The sequence below is a fragment of the Nelumbo nucifera genome, chromosome 1 (genome assembly GCF_055504915.1).
Source record: "Nelumbo nucifera cultivar China Antique chromosome 1, China Antique-T2T, whole genome shotgun sequence".
In the NCBI taxonomy this organism is placed as follows: Eukaryota; Viridiplantae; Streptophyta; class Magnoliopsida; order Proteales; family Nelumbonaceae; genus Nelumbo; species Nelumbo nucifera.
The window spans coordinates 93,986,963-94,010,201 of record NC_142649.1 but is presented as its reverse complement, the minus strand read 5'-3'; the positions used below and the strand labels follow the sequence as shown (position 1 = coordinate 94,010,201).

General features: G+C 36.7%; 1 protein-coding gene across 1 annotated transcript in view; it reads right to left on the bottom strand.

Annotated features, from left to right (window-relative positions):
- Positions 1–15,552: 15,552 nt before the first annotated feature.
- The window catches only part of LOC104605517 (uncharacterized), a 32,030-nt gene continuing 24,343 nt past the window's right edge, over positions 15,553–23,239 (bottom strand). Inside the window, exons 3-6 of the mRNA XM_010270318.3 lie at positions 19,796–19,926; positions 19,632–19,706; positions 19,145–19,294; positions 15,553–15,974 (exon numbers count right to left, since the gene is read on the bottom strand). Coding sequence (XP_010268620.1) covers positions 15,855–15,974; positions 19,145–19,294; positions 19,632–19,706; positions 19,796–19,926 — 476 coding nt within the window. The 3' untranslated portion in view covers positions 15,553–15,854. The remainder of the gene's footprint in view (positions 15,975–19,144; positions 19,295–19,631; positions 19,707–19,795; positions 19,927–23,239) is intronic.

Genomic DNA, 23,239 nt, shown 5'->3' with positions numbered 1-23,239 from the left:
TTTGGGTTTGATTCCTATCTCCTTCACACTTACCGACCACTAACCCAATTGGCAATTGCCCTCAAAAGAAACAACAACAAATTATAAGGAATCACAGACATGCAATTTCTTTTAGTAAAAATTGCTGTAACATCTTTTTAAAGAAAGAGAAAAATTTATTAATTAAGGATCCAAAAAAAAGAGAGGGGCATGAGACCTTACCCTCAAAACAAAAATTAATTAGGAGTTGAAACTTGATGTAAAGGCCCCATTTGGTTTTTGGTAAGTTAGTTATCCGGGTAAGTAGGTAAATGTTTTCTAAGAAAGATTTATATACTCGGGTAAGTGCATTTACTCATTTTCTTTTATTTCCCATGCAAATAAGATAATTACCATTTTAGCCATAAAAATCTATTATTACAAGAGATATTTTTGTCCTATTCAAATATTGGCAACTTTCCCCCAAGGTGGGAAAGTTATTTATCCATTTAGGAGATGAGTATCACTTAGGAAAATAAACTTTCCCCAGTCCCCACATAAATCTGAAAAAAGAATATGGGGTTCTTGGTCAATGAGATTTTGATCCCCATTGACCAATTTTCCCCCTTCTCAAAATCCAGAAAAAAAACACCCCCCCAAAAAAAAATAAAAAAAACTAAAAACAGAACAATAAAAACTTATATTAAGAAAAATACTGTGGGTAAAAGTAATAACCCTTATTTATTCTGAAAACAGAACAATCAAAACCAAAAGTGGTTGTGATTTGTGAAGTCATTTTACTCTTGTTCTTTCAACCAAGATATTACATTCAAGAGATGTCCATTGTTGGACCCTACCATGCACGACTCTCTCTAGAGGGTTTTACTTAAAGGAGGATCTTATGGAATTACTGCATTTTAAGATTAATGAAACCTCTAGCTTGCTAGCAAGCTATCATCTGCTTGGTAGGGAGACACCATGATGGAAAATGTTTCCTTTTATTAATCCTTTATGGAAACCTATAGCCTAGAGCCTCTCTGCTCTGACCCATGTTGGATTTTTGCGCCTGGAGCAAAGAAATTAAAGGAAGCTGCTGGTGGGATATCAACCAAGTAGCTAGCATCAAATACCAATGGCTAGTTCATGCATGCTGGATGAAGCAATTAATGTTCTTTTGGTCCAAGCAGATTATTTTACTTGTCCAGTCAGGAGAAATCAGGCTTAGAGGTTGTGTGGCATCAATTATTCCATGTGTACGTCTCTGTAGGCCAATGCCTTCACTTATTACAACAGCCACCATCAATGATTTAGTGCCTTAGTGTGATGAATGCTAGGCAGCCCTAACCCATCTCTTTGGATTTATTTAGCCACATAGGATCAAAGGAAGGAAGGTAGTTCCCCCTTTCCCCGGAGGAACACTTAAAAATCTTGTGGCTGTTTGCTGCCTGCAATGTGGTTAGGTTGTCATTCAATAGACTTTCTATAACATATAGGTGAATCACTAGGGTCAGGGAAGGTTTGGTCCTCTTCATTCTCTTTCCAGTTTTTCCAAACCACCGATGCTTTTTCCTGAAGGAGATCTTGTTGTTAGTGATAAAAACAACAATAACGGTTTGTAGAATCCAATCTCCATAAGATTTGAGACTTCATTTTAGAGCAAACAAACACTCCCCTCCCCTCCTTGGGCATATCCTCCTAACTTTTTGTGGGTTGGCTCTTGTGGATAAATTCTTAGTGGATCAACCTACCAGCCAGACTCTGGAGTGCTTTTGCTTGGCCATTTCGGAGGAAAAGTGATTCCCACAGTAAGATTGAGAAGTGAAGATAGAGAAAGAGAAAAAAAAATGGTCACACATGCTTTTGTTAGTGGGGCCAACTTCGATAAGATGGATTAATGCAATTCATTCAAGTGGGTGTGCAATAGTCTACTGAAAAAGATTAATGGTTGGAAGGTTGGTTAAGGAGTTTAGTTCATATGTGGACACCCAACAACCACTCAATAAGATCTAAGGGGTCTAAGAAAGACAGAAGGGACTAGAGAGAGATTTTAAAAAGCCAGAGTTGTCCTTTTCTTCTTAATTTCCCCCATTTTGCCTTGGGGTGGGAAGAATCTGGACTAGAAGCTGTTTGGTCCAACTCAATGTGACCATTCTAATCTGTAAGGCTGGAGAACTAGGCCCAACAGGAAAGTATTCTTTGTCCCCTTAGATCAATCTATTATGGACCAACCCTATACATAATGAATACAATACAAATACTTCTTCATAAGAATATGATTGACTAATTACAGTAGGACCCCTAAATAATTTTTTGGTATTTGGTGATACGTCCGAGTCCCCTATAGGGGCCGTTCAAGTAGCACAGCACCACACTTATAGCCCTCCCCCCTTCCTAAAAAAAATGGTGGCAACGGGATTTGAATCCCTATCTCTATAGGAACGAACCAGCTAACATGCCGAATCACCCTTCAATTGATGGTTCCCTAAATCTATAGGGTACAAGGAGGACCTCTCTTGTTTACCTATCTCATCAATACACTTGAGAAATTTGCAGGGACCCCCTTCAGTTTGTAATTCCCATTGGGTTGGTGGTTTATTGGGTCAAGATCTTAGGGTTCATTTGGTTCACAGGAATAGGGTCTGGAATCGAAATCAATCATCAAAATGGTCCAATCATTTGATTGGGCGGGATGGGATTTCGATTCCCACTCCTAGCAGAATGGCATTTCCCATTTGAGGGAATGATTCGATCATTCTAATCTCCCCCTTGAAAATGAGAATCTCATTCTAATTGGCCACAAAAAAAAAAGTAATTCTAATTCCAGTTTAAACCAAACAGGCAGGAAAATTATATATATATACTGTGTTTTGAAATGTATCCACCTGATCATATTTTTCAGATATTGCGGTGATTGTGTCGAAATTTTTGGCAAATTCAGCTACATCTCTCGAGCACGTAGTGACTATCTCCATTACCATATCTCAAGTTCAAGTAGTGTTAATTACTTTAGAATGAATGCACCATGCCGAAGAGGGGTCCCATAAAAGGGGAACCTCGCCTACCTTCACTAGATAAAGTTGACGTCAACTTGGTCATGCTCATGACAAGATTGGCATTGGAATCTTTGGTGGTTAGCTGATTTCCTTCAACGTGACAACGTGAATTATTCTTAGTAAGTCATTGTCACTCCACGGTCCACCCATGGGCCATGGGTCAGTCATGCGTGCTGCTCATGCATCGATCAGTGGGCGACACTTCATTTACCCATTCGCAATCAGGATTCAGGAGAGTTCATTTAATTTCATTTACCCATTTGAAAACTATGAATGGACTTAATTTTGGGTTGGACTAGGGTTGAGGTCTTGTCGAATCTAACCCAATTTAATTTCATATTATGTATGTAGATACAATTATATATGCTTCCATAAATGTATTTATTTATTTATACCAATGTTTTCAAACCACTGTTGATCTGAACAGGTGGACCATTCAGCTCGAGAACTGTCAGGCAATCAGTTCTGTTTTGCCCCAAATCCTGTCTTTATCTCATTTTTGGCTAAAAACCATTGAATTGGTAAATGATTCATTGACTCGGGTGGTCAAATCATCGATCCATTCAATAGGTTTTGATTATTTTATTATTTTAATTATTGATTTTTATTTTTTTTTTGTTAAAATGAGTCATTTATTCGAACCAGACAATCAATTCGTCAACCCGAAAACTAGTGGCCAAAATGGTTAAAATTCCAGATCAATTTTTAAAACATTAATCTATACATACATACATACATATACCCATGTGTTTTTACACATAACCCGGCCCGACTTACACCTTTACTTTAGACAGGTTTAACACTAGTGAATTAATAACTTGTCATTGATAGTGGCTGGAAGATTTGGTGAGGCTCCCTGGACAATAGATAAATTATGTCGAAAAACAGCATTATTGTATCAAAAAGCATACCCGGCAAGTATAGGTATGATATCTGTATCATTTGGCAATAGATGCATGAATTCAACATGGGTTTAGGCCTTTAGGGTAAACATAATCAATCTAGTAGTAGTAGTAGTTAGTCGATCCAAAGGAACGCTGCTGCGATCCCAAGTAGAGCACTACTACTTTATATCCAGAGATGGAATTGTGCCTAATCATGGCTCTCTTGAAAAGGAGCAGAGCTTTGTCCCGTGTCCCGTAAAACATGGACTAGTGATGCTACTATGTTTGTGTTATGGCAATCCATTCAATGGCAGTTGATCCCTTTGTCATGGTGACTCATTATACAACTTTTTGTAAGAGGTAGGCCGACCTCAACTCTCAAGAAAAGCCATCGTTTTCTCTCTTCTCATTACAATGAAGTTGATTGAGGTCTTCTCATGTTATCACAAGTTTGAATATTCTCCAATTTCAGTACTCGATTTTAATTTCTCCAAGCTGACAAGTAGTTTCCATTAACTCTTCACAAATGTTCAAAACAACGCTCCATGTAATTAAGTAGCTAGTGATCATGTTCTTGACACTACTGCCTTTGATGTTTTGTGCAAAGTATTAAAGTTTTGGCTTATTCCAAGTAAACATTAATATTCATTCCAATGAAGCAACTAATATCGGCTGGCCCCATTCAACCAATTCACACAGCAGCTTATTTTATGTGATATCTTAATCTATTATGTATTTATTATTTCTGTTTGCCAAAATGATCTCAACACTTTAGGCTGTATTTGGTTTGATAGAAAATAAGAGACAAACAGAAAGTTGAGGAAAGCTTGTTAAAGAATTTCATATATCACAAAATCACTTAAAAACTTTTCCTCAACTTTCTTTTTCTCTATTATTTTGTATCAAACCAAACATAGCTTTAGTCTTTACGTAAAATTAGTTTAGCTAGTGATTCTTTGCAAAGTCAGAAATTTTATGTACTACAAAATCTAGCAAGATGAATGAATAATAATTAATGACTGCATGTAAGCTTTATGATCCTTCACCATGTAAAAGTTTTAGATTCATATAGCTGATTTTATCATTCTTAATAAGTTCCTTATATCATAAAACAATTGATTTATTTTACATTTATAATTCTAGATTTATTATTTATCTTTCACCAGAAGTTCTATTGAAGTATAGCTAATGTGTTAATTCTTTGTCATTAATAATTAAGGCCTGTTTGGTGCGTTTTCTTGTGGTCTTTCGGCTGTTTACAAGCTGGGAAGACTGATTTTCGGTCTATTCCTGTTTGGTTCACGAAAGATCTAGCCGCCAAAAAGACACAAGAAATCCATTTTGGGCTGATTTCGGGAAGCTTCTAATGAAGTTTTTCGCGTCTTTCGCATTTTAATCTCTCGCGGAAAGACGCGCATCTGCCAAACGTACTTTGGGCTACTCAAATTTTCATGCAAAAGCTCAATGAATCTTTTGCATATCAGCGCTACCAGATCTTCCCAAAAAGACACGCTAAACAGACCCTAAGTGCATGGTTTGCAGTTATTTTCATTTTTGTGGTTTGCCTATTAATTAAGTAAATTAAGAGACTAAAATAAGGTTTCCAATCATCATTTATGGTCTGCAGTTATTTTCATGGTTTGTCTATTAGTTATATTCCCAATCATCATGTTATAATTTAAATTAAGAGACAAAAATAAGGTTCAAGTAAAATCATTTTCAAAATGGTTACTTACCTAACTTATAATGTAAAGCTATGTATACACTACTGTTATACAAAATGGTTTGCTTTATAAGATTTTAATAATGTTATGAACATTATAAGGATAGTTTAATTATTTAAATGAAATTAGGGATTTTAAATATCTATATCCTTGTGTTAAAAGAGATTACGGTGAAGTAACAACCTTTTAACTATTGTTCTCTAATATTTAAGAAAAAAAAAACATATCATTTAGGTTAAGCAACAATAGTTGTGGAAAAACCAAAAAGAAAAAAGAAAAAAGAAAAAAGAAAAGAAAATCAATCCACTCCTCTATCCCCATTATACCACCACCCTTACTTCTACCATTGATCTTCTTTGTTCCAATTGATTTGGGAGACAGAGAAATACTTTACATCCAATAAGGCTATGCTTGTTTGAAGGAAAATGTAGGGAAAGGAAGGGAAATGTAAGGAAACCTTTACAACCCTTGTATTTGTTTTCCCGTCTTTCCCTTCCTTTCCCTACCTCTTGCTTCAAACCAAACATAGCCTAAAGGCAGACATTTGTGGATGTGTCTGCAGATAATTAAGGATTTGATTGCAGTAATACTCAATAAAAATCACATTGTTTCAAAAAGAAAGCAAACGGTTTTCTGTCGCCTAACACCTAAGGATTATTTAATTTCAAAGGTCAACTGGATTTTTAATTATTTGATAAGCTAGCATAAATAACAAGAAAAAAACTGAAAATATGGGTTGTAATTCACACAAGGACGTAAGGTAAAAAAAAAAATTAGATATTTTATTTTTATTTAATTATTAATCTATCAACTAAAAGACAAAAGCAATAAATCATACAAATTCAGCCACTTCAACTCTTATCAAAAAGCCCTAAGAGAGTAGGATTCATTCGAAGAATGGTAATGGAAATGGATGTCAACAATAAGTGGCAACTGATGAAATCCGATGAGCAAGCACTAAAAGAGAAAAACTTGTGCTCCACAAAATGTTAGCTAGCTAATTCCAAGGGAAATGATCTCCAATTAATTTTATATCAACTAGATAAAGCAGAAGATAATATCATTCCCAAAAACAAGTATGTGCTCACAACCAAGAAAGTAGTAACTAGGAAGTGGATTCCTTAGATAATATAACTTGTATTAATTCAACACAAGTTTGGCCTTGATGTATTAATTAGCTGTATGCAACTGCAATCAACCAGGTTCTATATCAAAATCATTGCCATGACTGAATTGTACCCAAACTACACTGTCAATCCCTTGACAGTCAAAATAAGCCAAAAAAACAAACAAGTTATTTTCAGATGATGGTGCCAGAACCACTCAAGAAAAAGAGAGGGAGAGAGAGAGAGGTGGCTAAAATTAATGACAACACATACAGAAGGATAATAACTAGAATGAATGATATTCTCCAACCCAGTTGACCCCAGATTGTTTTCAAATTAATCTCCTAGTGCGCTACACGTAGTGGGTTCATACACAATAATTTGCAAATCGGAACCTGTCGATTCTTTTCTCCCTTAATGTACACAGCAACAAGGGTAGGGGCCAATATTTGCTTGGTGTTATGATCATAAATCTAGGCTACAGGCGTGGGAGAATGTTGGGTTGAGTGTGAGAGTGGGCACCTCCTGTAAGGAAATGCCAAAGGTTAGGTCTGTGTCCCCTCCCAAGACCCCAGATATTTGGGATCAACATTGGATAATGACCTTCAACATAACACAATAAGGGTCCCCTCCCCCTGATTAAGGTGATGATATCCCAATTTAAATATATCTAATAAGCAAATGCATACATTTACACAAAGTTAATATGTATTATATTTACTAATTAAGAAAGATGTAAGTATAAGACTCATAGAAAGTAATTTTTTAAGCCATTTTGTTCATGATATATATTTAATATCAAAAGCATTTCTAGTTCATCTTTATAAATTATAATATTTTGATCATTTAGTTTTAGTTTAATATATTAATGGCATGCAATATCATCCAAATCCAATCTTTTTTTTTTTGTCTGAAAAGGCAAAGAAATTCATTGCTCAGAGTACATAGTAAGAAAATACAATCAGCAAGAAATAATTTGAAACTATGGGTGTCAATGGACAGGTTTTGGGTTGAATCCGTCCCAATCAAAATCAATTTGAATGAATTGGACAGACCCATATTGAATTCGACCGGTCCAGATTTAATGGTCCAAAGTATTTATTGAATTGGATTGGACCTGGTTTATTAATAATGGATTTATATTGGATTGGGTGGGATTAAACCAATATCCAGTCCATGAATAAAAAGATAAGAATACAGGTGGCAATTGACCAGATTTGAATTAGAATCAATCTAAATTAAAACCAATTTGAACAAATTGAATGGCCCAAACATCGAATTGGACTAACCCAAAATGGTCTAGAGTATTCATTGGATTGGACCTGGTCCATCTGTAATGGACTCATATTAGACCAAACCGGGTTGGACCAAATCCAGCCCAACTGACATCCCTAGTAGAAACAGATCGCCCCGGCATGAATGTGACAACATAGAAACACCACTCTTAGAGGAAACAGACCAAACTGTTGAAACAAAAGAAGTAGAACTAAGCACCAGGAGAGAGCAACTCATAATACCTCTACATGTGGCACTAACAATATTTTGAAACGCCAAAAAAGACGATTGCAGTTTAAACTGATCTGTTTGTGATATCCCCACACTGTCTGGTCACAAGCACCTGATTAGTCATTATAAGAAGGCCATCCTCAGACTGAGCAGATAAGATGGGAAACTAGCCCCCAAATCCTTCTCAAAACCTTCCCTAGCAGACACTGAAATCAAAAGAAAGAGAAGTTTCGCACAACCAATGTGAGAATGATACTTGCATACAGACATGAGAGAGGGAAACTCACAGATAGATGAGAGGAATAGCCATCCATGTGGGGAGGATGAGAAGAATTCCCTGGCTGTGTTTGGTTTGAAGGAAAAGGTAGGGAAACCTTTACAAACCTTGTATAGATTTCCCTACCTTTTCCTTCAAACCAAACATAGCCTAAATGAACAGGATCAGCTTGACAAGCCGCACTCCTTCCAAATCCAAAGAGTAAGATTACACTTAAATTTGAATGTTAATCAATCAAATTTGGATTTAAAATGTTAAACGCATCCAATCCATTTACACCCCTATCATCAATTGTCAAGACTCAGGATATGGAATTCGTCTTTCATAAGAGAGTGTTTTACCAAAAGAAATAGAGGTGAGCAAATGGGAAGGTTCTATCGGGAACCAAACGGAACTGACCTTACCCAATCTATTACGGGTAGGGTCTAGTTCCAAATTCTTGGAACCGACCCCCACCCAAGCCCAATTCCAAGGTCTAGGGGTTTATATATCCTTCCTGACCCAATAAACCAGCCTTGGTTGGCCCTTGGTGGAACTTGCCTTGGAACCGAACTTTAAACGAAAAAATACTTTTGAGGATGTAAAGATTTGAACCCAAATAAACCCATGGTTATAAAGGCCATGGTCTCACTTGACCATTGAGTTACTTAAATGGTTTGATCATTTATTTTTATTTTAATATTTAAATGTGTACAATAACTAGTGTAAAATGTAACATTTAAAAAATTTAAATCTAAATTATAAGTTTTGACACATATAATGATAATCTACATATTAAATCATCTAATTTATTCAATAAAGATAATATAAGTTTTAAACTATATATTATATTTATTAAAAATCAAGTTTTTAAATAAAATGTTTTTTTTAAGGAGGAGAGTAAAGAAAGTACTGGTTCCATGGGTAGACCTGGAACCGACCCCAAAACCATCATCAAGGCCAAAACCGACCTTCACAGGGTAAGTTCCGATTCCAAAATACTGGAATCGACACCTATAGGGTAGGCTTCAAGTTCTGCCGTAGAACCAAACCGAACCGGCCCATACTCACCCCTAAAAAGTAATATTAGATTTTTCTTATTCAAAGGTTAATATATAAATGGGTTCAACCATGATGCCAAAAAGACACGATACCAAAAAAAATTACAACCAATCAATTGGTCAAAGCCTTTGCTGCATCATGGATTTTCCCTATTTAAATACATTACTTGCAGATTTCTTTTGGAGTTGAATCATGGATGTTGGTTTTTTCTTGTCTAATATCACGAAAACAGATAATTTGCAGTTAAGTGGATCCGTATTTTTGTTAACTTGTGTCAAGGTTCAAAGTATCAAAACTCTTGATACGCAAATGAACCAAAATATGCATCCATTTAACTACAAGTTATTAATTTGTTTTCATGGTATTAGACAGGATCACAAGAAAAGGCTAAAATGTTTTGCTTATCAAGAGGTTCCTTCAGTCTAAACTCTTGTGTTTTCAATTAAAACCTATCAAATGTAAATATATATATATATAGCCCCGATACGCATTGGCCGATATGCCCCGATACGTTTCAATATTTTGAACCTTGGGTTGGAATCATTTGCGTAGGACACATGATAGTGAAAGAATGGTGGGATCTATCGTATGGACGCCAAAATATTGCGGAAATGGGTGGGGCGAATTTCAAAAATTTCCCACTTTTCTTCCAACTGGGAATCGTATTCCCTGATTTTAGAATCAAAATTCAAGGATCCTACTTGAACCAAACCAAACCAGATTTGAACCAAAGGAGAAGGGAGGGATTATACCTGATCCAGAGATGCAGTATCTCCCAAAGTTGGTGTTCACGCCCAAAGAAGATCCCAAGATCAGCTCCCACTGAAGATGACACAGTGATGATGGAGCCGAACCAGCAGTGTTCGTCCCATGAACCAGGCTCTTCTGAAGAACTCGATGGATGACTGTGAGCACCACACGAACAATCAAGAACCTTTCTTGATTTTTCAAACTGAGAACTCAAACTGGTAGAAAAGGTGGCGGCTGCTATTGGAGGAGAATGCTGGAGAAGAAGATGGCGAACTACTATTTTCTTCTCTAGGGTTTCTGAGATCCTTTCTCAATAATGCAGAGTGTTCTCTCTTGAAAAACTCCTAGGGTTTGAATTCAGGTAAGTCAAAATTAGGGTTTTCCTCCTCTTTCTTGATGATTAAGAAAACTCCTAATCATATTAGGAGTTGCCCTTATCCAAATCTATATTTGGATTAGGACTCTTCTTAATCTTATCTGCAGATTAGATTAGCTTTTGGACTCATCATAATCTCAGATCCACCCCTTTAATTGACTGATCAAATCAGCCCAGATCGAAGTGGGCTTTAGGCTCATTAAGTAATAAGTGCTCAATAGTCTTCCAAACTGCTGCCTAGTTGGGCTTCTTTGTATGGCGTGGGACTCAAGCATTGATCTACACACCAGTCACATGGGTTCGGCCCAGCCTCTGTTACAAGGCCTAACCGAATTCACTGGGAAGCCCAGTGAACCCCTTGGGCCCATCTCATAGACCCTATGGGCCCAATACTTACACTAAGTGGTCCCTGGGCCAAGCCATCTTATAAAAACCCAAGGACTGTGGGCAGATGCAAGATTAGCCCATCAGGTATTATCCTAAATGGCCTTACACTTAACCTCTCAGCCCATAATGATCAAGCACTGCCCGACAAGAGAGGACCTCTCCCTCGGCTGCAAGGAACAATGCTGCACTCTCTACTCACATGGATCCCGGGAATTAAAACCATTTGCAAACAACTTTGAAACCGTATATATCTATATATCTTATATATAAATTTTGCAAAAACAAAATTCCAACGATTGAAATCAACTGCCGGCAGTTTGGTTTCCATCAGAGAGAGTGCATCCCCAGTCATTACCTTGTCCGACAAAGGGGCTGATCTCATCACTATGATCACCCACTCAGATGAATTCTCAGACTGTCCTAACATACCCAGGTTTTGACCCCCGCTAAGGATCTCACTGATTGGCATATCAAAGACAGCCCAATCCGACACTTAGTGTAGTACCATAATTGAGTCTAGGGGTCAGGTGTAACTTTCTAGTTTTGCCCATCAATCTCCAAGGTCCAGGGCAATACTGGAAATCTGGTCCGGTTCAAGGGTTTAAGTAATCCTACACTGTGTGTGCCTTGGGTCTCACCCTGGCGACTGAGACAAGCCACCCTAACAGTTGGCAGCACACCAGTGTCAGCCTTGGTAGGATAAATCTCCCCAGACTTATCCAACGACTGTGAACATTTAAAACCAACACAAGTCTCATTAAGTGTCTAGTTTTAGGGTCTTACACAGAAGTATACCACACAACATGAATCAAGCATGTACTTTATTTATTTACATTAAATATCAAAAGTACATCAAATCAGATTGAAGCTAAAGGCATACAAAATTGCCTAACAGATAGTTCAAAGGGAAAGGATTTTGTAAATTTCCTTGCACAATTCCTTCACTGTAAGAAAAGTGGATCTGGCTGCTACTATTGCTAATCTTCATTGTTCAACCAGAAAGCAAGACCTTTATACAGAATCTTGAGATAAACGATCTAAGTATGGAAAAAGCAGCTTAAAAATATCTAGCTTCTTGCTTTCTATTCTCTTTTGTTTAGCCAACCAACCTAAAGGGTTTAGGATTTATTAGAGTGAGAAGGAAAATGGAATCTATCCCATATATTAATACAACTACCTCCATGTTTTTTATCAAGTACTTGCTTTTTCATTAAGTCAAGTGGCTCACATTTTGATGCAGTACAGGATTCAGCCCAACTGAATAGAGATTTACTAGATTGGCTTCTGACGATTCATCTCAGTTGTATTTACCAAGATAGGATCATTGTTGGATTTTTTTTTTATTTATCTATCTTAATTTGCATTTACCAAAGTATCATTTCAGCGAGATTTCTGAATTTGTATTCAATTAGGATTTTTTTTTAAGATACTTAATAGGATCCTAATAAGGAGTGTTCAATTAAATTAAGAAATTTTCTTGTAGGAGGCATAAAGGTGTAAAGAATTCTATATAAAGAGTAGCTAGGCCAAAGCTAGGAGAGTTTTGTTGATTTTCTCTTAATTATTCAATGAAGAATTCTTCTTCTTCTTGCTCTTTGGCTTTGATTCTTTTCTTTGAAACTTCTCTAAACATGACTTATTTCTTAACTACACCACATTTGTTGTAGTTTCACAAGGTGTATTTATCATCAAGATTTACCAAATCAGCTGTGACATGTCATTTTATTTCTGATTCACGTTTTTTGCTTCACGGTATAATTCATGACATCATAGATTTTACCAAGTTTTAATTATGAAACAAAAACCTCATTGAGCTATGCAAATTAATTCACTTCATTACCTACAGTCTTATCCTTTAAGAATGTCTTTGAATTTTAACTACGAGGCATAGCCAATTCAAGGTTTGGAAGAAGAAAAACAGTGTTGTGTTCCTCCATGGAGGTTTGTTTAACAATCGATAATTTTGAGAATTGAGATGAATCAGAGAGAAAGCAGGCTTTTGGTCTAATCTTTTTATTTGGCGTGAGATAGGTTGTATAAGGAATCCCATGATAAAGGAGTGTGTAAACAGAATTGCGCTGCACTCGGAAGTAGGGAGGATGTTGATGTAGGAATATCGGACCGACCTACAGATCTTAACACGTGGCATCGGCCGGATGTATCCTGGTCGTTCATCATCAACTACTATCAACCATTCCTAACTGCTCCTCCTCTAAAGTAATTTTGGCTATGAAAGGGGCTCCCACATTGAGGTAAAGACACACAGGCTTAAGCTCTTAGTTTTCTCACTTGCTTGGTCTAACCCCTCACAGCCCTCAGCTAACTTGACCGTTGAAGTCTTTGCCCTTGGAAAAACTCCCAGGGCCTTTGATGTCTTCTTTGTCTCAGTAGGTTAGACCCATCGGCCTTGAACACTAGAAATTACGATATTGCCCTCCCGTATTCAGCAGCAACAAATGTGATTCCCAATATGTGCAATGAAAGAACTACCACATTAATTACCATGTGCAATGCAATGAGTTTTGAGCTTTGAGTTTTTGGGTCCCGTTCGCTTTTCGGTAAATTATTTACCCGAGAAAGTGCATTTATCCATGTTCTTTTATTTCTCACGTAAATAAGACAATGACCATTTTAGCTATAAAAATCCATTATTAAAAAGTGTAATTTTAACCCATCCAAGTGTTGGCAACTTTGCCCCCAAGTGAGAAAGTTACTTATCCACCTGAGAGATGGGTATCACCTACCCCCTTTCAAAATCTAAAAAAAGAACATGGGTTTATTTGTCAATTAAAAGTTTGGAACTAATATCGCATTGACCAACCTTCCCCCCTCTCAAAATCCAAAATATGAACAGACCCTCGGTCTTGTGTTGAGGAATTAACTAGTAGAAAAAACTTCAGGGCCATTAAGAACATTTTGTGGGCATGACACATTATTATGGGTGTATAGTAAAAGAGTAATTATGCTCAATATTATTTTGATGAAAAAGAAAAGCAAGGGATTGCATGGGTTGATATGTCATGCCCAAGAACATTTACCTACAGTCCAGGCTAATGGAGTTTTCTCCCAGCTGACTAAGGTTAGCAGAGAGAAATCTTTGGCAATCCATGTTCAATAGGCCCTCTTACAAAACTTTAGATAGCCAAATTTTTTCATTAAGGCTATGTTTGGTTTGAAAGAAAAGGTAGGGAAAGGAAGGGAAAGACAGGAAAACCTATACAATGTTTGTAAAAGTTTCCCTACCTTTCCTTTCCTTTCCTTGCATTTTTCTACAAACCAAACATAGCCTAAGGGAATGGATCATAATATGAATGTAAATTTTCTTTTTCATAAAATTAGGAATGCACCTTCGATTTCAAGCATGTAAGGCCCTGTTCGGTTCACTGCTCCGGGCCTCATTTCTTTTAGTTCTTGCTCATTCTAGGCAAGAATGAATAACATTAGAGTGTTTGGTTACAAAATTCTTGCCATAGGCCACATTCTTTTTAAAATGAAAAATCAGTCCCATAGCACAAAAATTGAGTAACCTGCAATATGAAAAATAATCATGTCCCATCTTGCTCATTTTCATTCTTTGAGGAAACTCTACCTACAAAATTATTGCCATGAATGTTTACTTTTACAAATTCACTTTTATAAAAGTACTTTTACATGAAAGCACTTTACAAAAGCTCATATATAAAAGTAAATTTATGAAAAGTATTTTTACGAAAGCACTTTTACAAAAGTACTTTTATGAAAGCACTTCTAAAAAAGTATTTTTACATTAAAGCACTTTCACGAAAACACTTGTATAAAAGCACTTTTATGAAAGCACTTAACAAAAACACTTTTATGAAAGCATTTTTGTAAAAGTACTTTACTAAAGAACTTTTATGAAAGTACTTTTATAAAAACACTTTTATAGTACTTTTACAAAAACACTTTTGCAAAAGTACTTTTACAAAAACACTTTTACGAAAGTACTTTTACAAACATCTATGCCAACCGGTAAATATTAAATGTTGGAGACCTAGACTGGTGGTTTATGAATACCGGCACTTTTTTTTTTTTTTTGAAGAATGAAAATGAACAACATAGGGCACTTGTCAGTCTTAAAAGAATTCATTTTTAGAAAAAAAAAAAAAGTACTTGGTTCATAGCAATATTTTCTCATTCTGACTATTTTTACCCATTCTTGTCCATTTTAAAATTTCATCTTGGATAAGATTGAAAAGAATGAGAATTGAAGGAAACGTGGCCTAAGTGTGGACAATACGTGCAGACCCAACTCATTCATGTTAAGTGATAAAGAGATGTTATGTTACTAATTAAATACTACTCCCCTAGGTAGCCACCTTTACATAGGATAAAAAAAAAATGGGGGGTGAATGATAAATGCAGTTTTCACTACATGAAAATATTAAATGGGCAGCAATAACTATTTATTCCTTCAATCATGTGACGTTTTTATTCATTTCAAGGCGTGACAAAAATTTAGAGCCAGCAAAGAAGAAGCACATTTAAAAGTTCTTCATTTGATAAAAATACATGTTTCAAGTTTAATGCTCTTGTCAGGCTATGAGAACAGAGCTAAAACTGGTTTTGATACGTCTTTATAAAATTTGATCCTATAGACCTCTTGTATGTCGTTATATTACATTGAATTGAACACCTTCCTTGTCTATAACTGGGATCATTATTTTGTCATGGATCTCAGTTGAAGCAGAGGTGTTGCTTCAGTATGAACTTGATGCAGAATGCTTATGAAAATGACTTAACAATCTGATATACAGTAAAGAGAATGTATAATTTATTCAGCATCAGCATCCTCGGCAGATTTCTTATATTCCGGCTTAAGCTCATAAGTTCCTTGGTTTGTTCCCCTCTTATTGTAGACACACAATTCATTCAATATCTCTTTCAAGAATTGCTGCTCAAGAAAAGGGGAAAGAAAGTAAGAATATGCCTATATTTGTGAAAATTTAAAGATACATAATCATTAGCGATAAGACTTTCTGGTGGTTCCCTGCTATTTATCTTTTACATGCACAGTATATAATTTGGGAAAAGGAAAGAAAAAAAAAAAACTTGCAGCGCATAGAGGTCTTATACAATATATTGTACAACAGTTGAATCTTATATACTGTTAGCTATCCTTGGTTAGAGATAATTTTGCCTTGGTCTAGCTGCATTCTGGGCTTAGTATACTGTGATTCCTGTGATTAACATAATGAAAAAGGTCTTGAAAGTGCTTAGGACTAATTGGTAAGAGCTTTAGTCTCAACATTCTGGGGAAACTGGTAGCTCAGAGGGGAAAGGGAGGTTAACTCAAGGGCAGGTGAGGGAAGTAAAGAGGAAGTTGAGGAGAAAGGAAGTCAGAATGGAAAGATAGCTTGTTTGGTTCTTTAGGTGACAGCTTTTGGAAGCCGAGATATTATAACCAGATTACAGAATTAGGACACTCGCACAAAACAAAGGTGGGCAGTCAATATTTCCAATAAGCATCATGCCTCTTCTCATTAAGATGTCAGCTGTTATACATCTTCCTAATGCAGTTTTCCAAGCAAGAAAAGCCATCTTCAATGGTCTATATTTAGTCCAAATTTTAGACCAAGGGAAAGAGTTCTCCTGGCATCAAGATATCTTGTAATAGAAAATTGCGCAGAGAAATGTCCTGACTTTTCCCAAGCCCATTTCCTGTCCCTTTATTTCTAGCATTTTATTTGTCCTTTTAGGTGTTATGTGATTTTTCCAATTGAGATCAATAGCCTATTCAGACCAGTGTTGTAAGACTCGGATCAGAACAGACGGTTGGGCCATGAAAACAGGAAACATTGCCTTTCCAGTTCCTGCTTCAGTGACAGCTTTCACCAGTTGAGCAGGCTAATTGCCCAGTTAACCTGCAAAACCGTGACCGTGAGCATTCCAGCTTTTAGTTCAGTTCGAGTCTTATCGAGTCTTACAACATTGACTCAAACTCTTTGTCTATCCCCCTCAAAGGCAACAAGAGAAGTTTAGCAGTAAGAGTAGCACATTGGTTCAGGACAGCAAAAGATTTCCAAGAATTCAGTTTTGATGACATCACTAGGGAATGGAATATGGTAGCTTCTTGCAGGAGCTGAAGAGTCAAAATTGGAGTTTAATGAAATTTTATGTATTTCTGTATTTTGGGACAATATGGGGTATTTGTCATTTTGCAATTTTCTGTGGGGTCCATTGATAGGGTTTAATTTGTCTAGTTATAGTTTTTTATGTTTAAAATTTCAGAGTCATTGCATAAGTAGGATTAGAGTTATTGAGTCTTCTTTGAATTGAAATAGGATATGGCAACTTAGTTTGAGTCCTACTAAGATTATTGAGTCTTAACTGTTTGACTCCTAAGACTATTATTAGTCTAACAGTTTTGACTCCTAGGATTATTACAAGTTTAGAGTCTATAAATATGTATGGACATTTTACACAAAGGCAATGAATTATATTGAGTTTTCTTCTGTTTATGCTAGCTATGGTGAGTGATTCCCATGCCCTTTGAGTGATTCTAGTCACCTTGTGAGTGATTCCAGGTATTTTTCTCTCTACTTTCTCTCCCTATTTTCTCTCTTATTCCTTCAAGAAGCCATTACAGCCATCAACAACCATAAAATTCTGATCAAAGAAGACTAGTCAACATTCTCTAAGGACTAGAACTGAGCTAGTCCTACATCGCTTCTTCAACTAGGAGAACTTTAAAATTAAAAAAAAAAAAATACTATCTCGGTCTCCCCCTCAACCAATTTTTTTCAAACTTACCCCAGATAGCTGGGACCAACAGCGGGTAATGACCTCTTTAGAAACCGTTAGTAGTTCCAAGGTGATAAAATGACAGAAAGTAGACTAAGATGGTTTGGTTTCATGCATCAAAGACCATATACAATAGCCATAAAAAGAAGTGATCTGCTGCAAGTTGAAGGGGCTAGAAGAGCTAGAGGCAAGCAAGAAATGATTTAAGCGCATAAAATTTAACAATAGATATAGCACTAAACAGAACAGAATGGTGAAATAGGATTCATGTAGCCAACCCCGTATGAGTGGGACAAGGATTAGATGATGATGAACTTGGAAATCTGTAATGTTGGATCTTCAGGTATGGGAAGTGCTATTTATACATCACTAAGGCAAGGCCTTACATATCCATTTTAGGGCCACCTGGAAATGGAACTTCAAGATTGTAAATTGAAGGGGACTCTCAAGTGGTTATGATTTATGAAATGGATAGGGAGGAGATATCCCATCCTTAGATGATCTCCACTCCATCAGACAGGCAAGGGCTTTATTTCCTAGGCTGATCTTGAATTTAGATTGACCTCAAGGTCTGCCAATTCACTTGTAGATTCATTAAGGAAAGAAGTCTACTCTGTACTGAGGTCTGCCAATTCAAGTCAGGGCCAATTTGTTTGTTGGAAGCTACTGGTTTTCCCAGCCAGATTATTTTTTCTGCTTTTCTGATATTAATAAAATTAGTAATAATATATTTCTGATTACAAATAAAGCTGAAGGTTCATAACACTACATTTCCACAATGTTTGCATTGTTCTTCCGTTAATGATATATAGCATCCAAATCCTATTCAACTCTGATTAAAATCCAACTGATTAGATCCAAATTCAATTCAATTCAATGATTAATTGCATTGGTTTTTGGCACAGGTATACCCAATCCGGATCCACCTATTCAAAAGACCAATCTAGAAATGATTCCTAGGAAACTCTATCCCTCCTAGCCCTAGTTTAACCAAACCTCTTAGTTTTTTCAATTTTCCATTCAACCCTATATTGCTTGTGTCGGTTGCTCATGTCACCCATTTTGCCCAAGCCAATATTTTCTCCTACTCTATTTCATCACTAAGACCGAGAACCAATACCAACTTCTAGAGCTTAACCAATCAACTCTTTAAGCCAATACTTGACCCTAAATTACTAATTGCTGGAATAGCATTTCTTATAGCCAACACATTCTAGTGTAACTGTTTCAGACCCACTTGTCAGACACCATGTTGGTTTTACCGACCAAATATCATATTGATTTGAGAGAGAAATATATATGAGCAATCAAAGAACATACCGCTGGTTGATCCGTCTCTTGGACTAGCTGCTTCAGAGCCCAGTTAGGTTGCCTTTCAAAGAGCTTAAACATAATATCCTCCAGTTCTCCACGATCCCTTCTTGTTCTTTTCATGTCTGTTCCCTTTACAGGTGTCGCTTTCTTCTTATCCTGACCACATTGCAGCAGAAAAGCATCACATATGGGATTGCTGACACTAAAGACAATGTTATGCACTAATGCTCTTTTGCACACTCTGGCATGATTTGGAAAAAAGATGGAACAAATTGATTTCTTTGAACAACTTAACCTAGTTTTTAATAGGAAAGTTAATACTAGTTGATAAAAAAACAAGGAAAAGCATTCAATCATATAATAAAACTCAAAAATGGATTTATAAGTCACAAGAACAGGACATGCAACTTCTGAGCATCAGCAACACAGAAGAAAATGAGCAGAAAAGGTGTAACAGAACTAGTGAAAGGGAGAAAAGATAGAAACTGAGCACCTTAGAACCAGATGCCACTAAGCCAACCATCCCAGGCATTGGCCTCATATGTACTCCACGATCATTGTCAATTACCTATTCAAACCAAGAAAGTATTGAATCAAGGAAAAGGAGAAAACATAGAGATTACAGTGAACACAGGGAATAAAATCTGACACATTAACCTGTATTTGTCTAGTTTTAATCATAGATTTGTTTGTCCTTTCACGACATAATTTGCCATACTCCTCAATATTTTCATTATGAAGCTTCATATCAAATTTATGTTCCACCTTGCCTTCAATTGCAACCCTTCCTACAAGATAAAAGTTTCCTCTTCAATTGATTTACTAGCTACAAATGAAGTCCTAAAAGACTAGTCAAACGAGGGTCAGAAAATGGCAGGGATGGCATACATCTTATCATTGATGCAATTTGTCAGATGCACAATATTATTTACGCAGGTAAAGAAACATATAAGTAGATAAATAAAATGTGGACAACCACTTGTAATGCAATCTATATCAATATCCAAAGGCCTATATACCTTGTAACAGATAATATATGGCACTGAACAGAACGGAATGGTGAAACAGGATTCATATAGCCAACCCCATATAGTCAAGACAACGCTTAAATGAGGTTGATTTTACCTCATGACAGTAGCACTATAAGAAATTAGATATCTTTTCTGCTACATGGTTGATGAGATCCTCTAAAGCAATCATAATATAAGGGCAAAAAGAGCAAAACCTGAACCTGACCCAGATTTAGACTAGGTTGATGTCAGTGAACCCCACGAAACAAGTATACCATCCTTATCCATTTGCAGGAATTATACAAGCAAGGTCCGGGGAATGACCAAACTGGAGGCTTCCCAAACTGAAACCAGGTTGGGATTAGACACAGAAGCAAGCTTGCATGTTCACAGGTCAAGGCTAATAATTCACTCATTCATATTCAACTACAGATGGGCACTGCAATTTCTGGACCTACAAAACAAAGCAACTGTAAACTAAGGGTTTATAGGGATGTTAATGAAAAGGTAAAGTGTAAGGCCAACACTATGAAGCTTTTAATAAAAGAATCCACTAATAGGGGTGAAATAAGGTTTAAAAGGGACTTAAGATTACAGGATGTAGATGACAAACAGAATAGGACCAAACCTCAATATTCAAGAGAGGAAAATGATTAAGCCAGGGTGTATATGCATGGTGCCTTAACTTGTTGACCACCACTCCAAACCACAATAAATATATTATAAGCAATATTTACAATTACAAAAAAAAATCCCTAAAAGGGACTGAACAACAAACACAAACAAAAGCAACAAATAACTGCCTGTAGTACAATATACTATAATACACCATAATGGTATGAGATGTGAGTCTGTCCTTCAAATCTAATATAAAACTGATAAAATAAATAAGAAAAAGTGAGAAAGAAAGAGGGGTTACAGCAGAATAGAAGAAGAAGATGGAGAAGAAGAAGAGAAAGAAGAGAGTTCGATGGTTTTCTCTCTCCCTTCACTAATCTTTTATTAAACTTAATTAATCATGCTAATTACAAGTCTGCCCTTTAAGTGGGTGGCCAGAAAAGCAGTAACTTAAAAGAACTTAAAAAGAGGTTAACAAGCCCATTAAGAAAAGGCCCATTAACACATAAAACAGATATAGCATTACTTAAACATAAAAGAAATATTAGGGCCCATTCGGCCTAGTCTCTCTACACTCCCCCTCAAGCTGAGCATAGATGTCAATCATGCTCAGCTTGCTTATATAGTGTGTCAGCTTTCCTTTTGGAACACTTGTGGTCAAAACATCAGCCAACTGCTCATTTGAAGCAATAAATGGCAAGTAGACTTCCCTTGAAGCAACTTTCTCCCTTATGAAATGTCTATCAACCTCTATGTGCTTAGTTCTGTCATGCTGAACAGGATTATGTGCAATGCTAATAGCTGCCTGGTTATCACAGTAGAGCATCATTGGCTTTTCATAGTCAATACCCAACTCTCCCAAAAGTTATCTCAACCACAATAATTCTGACACTCCATGTGCCATTGCCCTGTACTCTGCTTCAGTTGAGGATCTGGCAACTACAGACTGTTTCTTACTTCTCCATGAGACAATGTTCCCTACCACCAAGGCCCAATATCTTGAGGTGGATCTCCTATCATTAATACATCCGGCCCAGTCAACATCAGTGTATGCCTCTAGCCTCATGTGTCCATGCTTGGCAAACTGAATACCTTTCCTTGGAGTACCTTTCAAGTAGCACAAAACTCTTTCTACAGCTGCTAAATGTGTATCCCCGAGAGAACGCATAAACTGACTAATAACACTTACTGCATAGGAAATATCTAGCCAAGTCATGCTAAGATATAACAACTTCCCGAGCAGTATCTGGAACACTCCCCTATCAATCAACAGTTCACCATTAGTAGCAGAAAGCTTATGGTTTAGGTCTATAGAGGTAGAAGCCGATTTAGCACCAAGTTTAGCAATTTCTGCAAGGAGATCAAGAACATACTTGCGTTGAGAAATGAAGATACCATCTTTAGATCTAGCAAATTCAATTCCCAAAAAGTATCTGAGATCCCCCAAATCTTTTATCCCAAAAAGTATCTGATAACCACAATGTCATCAACATAAACAACCAGAAAAGTCACCAAAGAGTTACTTCTCTTCACAAACAAAGTATGGTCAGATTGAGTCTGTGTATAACCAAAATAAATAAGGGCAGGTCTGAATCTCTCAAACCAGGCTCTAAGGGATTGTTTGAGACCATAAAGAGACTTCTTCAATTTGCACACCTTCCCTTGTTTTTCCTTTCCATGCACCCCTGGAGGTAAAGACATATAGACCTCTTCATGTAGTTCTCCATTCAAGAAGGCATTTTTAACATCAAACTGGTGAAGGGACCAATCAAAAGTAGCAGCTAGAGACAACAAAACTCGAACTGAAGTCATTTTAGTCACAGGAGAAAAAGTTTCAAGGTAATCAATACCATACATCTGAGTATAACCCTTAGCAACCAATCGATTAAACCTCTCAATAGTGCCACTAGAATGATATTTGATAGTGAATACCCATTTACAACCCATTGGTTCCTTTCCTTCAGGCAAGTCCACAATATCCCAGGTATGGTTCTTATGCAAAGCAATTAGCTTAGTCATCATAGCATCTCTCCATTCAGGTTTGGACAAGGCTTCTAGTACAGACCTGGGAATCACATGGGTAGAAACAGAGGCAAGAAAAGAATAATAGGTAGGGGATTGAAGGTTGTAGGACAAATGTTTAGAGATACAATGTGTTGTACATTTTCGCTTGCCTTTGCGAAGGGAAATAGGAAGGTCAAGGTCTAAGAAGGTAGTAGGTGGGTCAAAGGAAGGCTGACCTGTTACCTCAGTAGTGATGGGAGGTGCAAGAGGCTCTAATGAAGGAGTGGAAACAACTTGCCCATGCCTGAATCTTTGTCTTTGGTACCACCTTTGGAGAATAAGATGTGAGGAAAATATAGGAGGATGAGCTAGGGGAGGAGGGGGAGCAGGAACATGTGAGGTAGACACAATGGAAGGAGAGGCAACAGAAGACTCAAAAGGAACTGGAAGAGGAATAGCTGGAGAGACA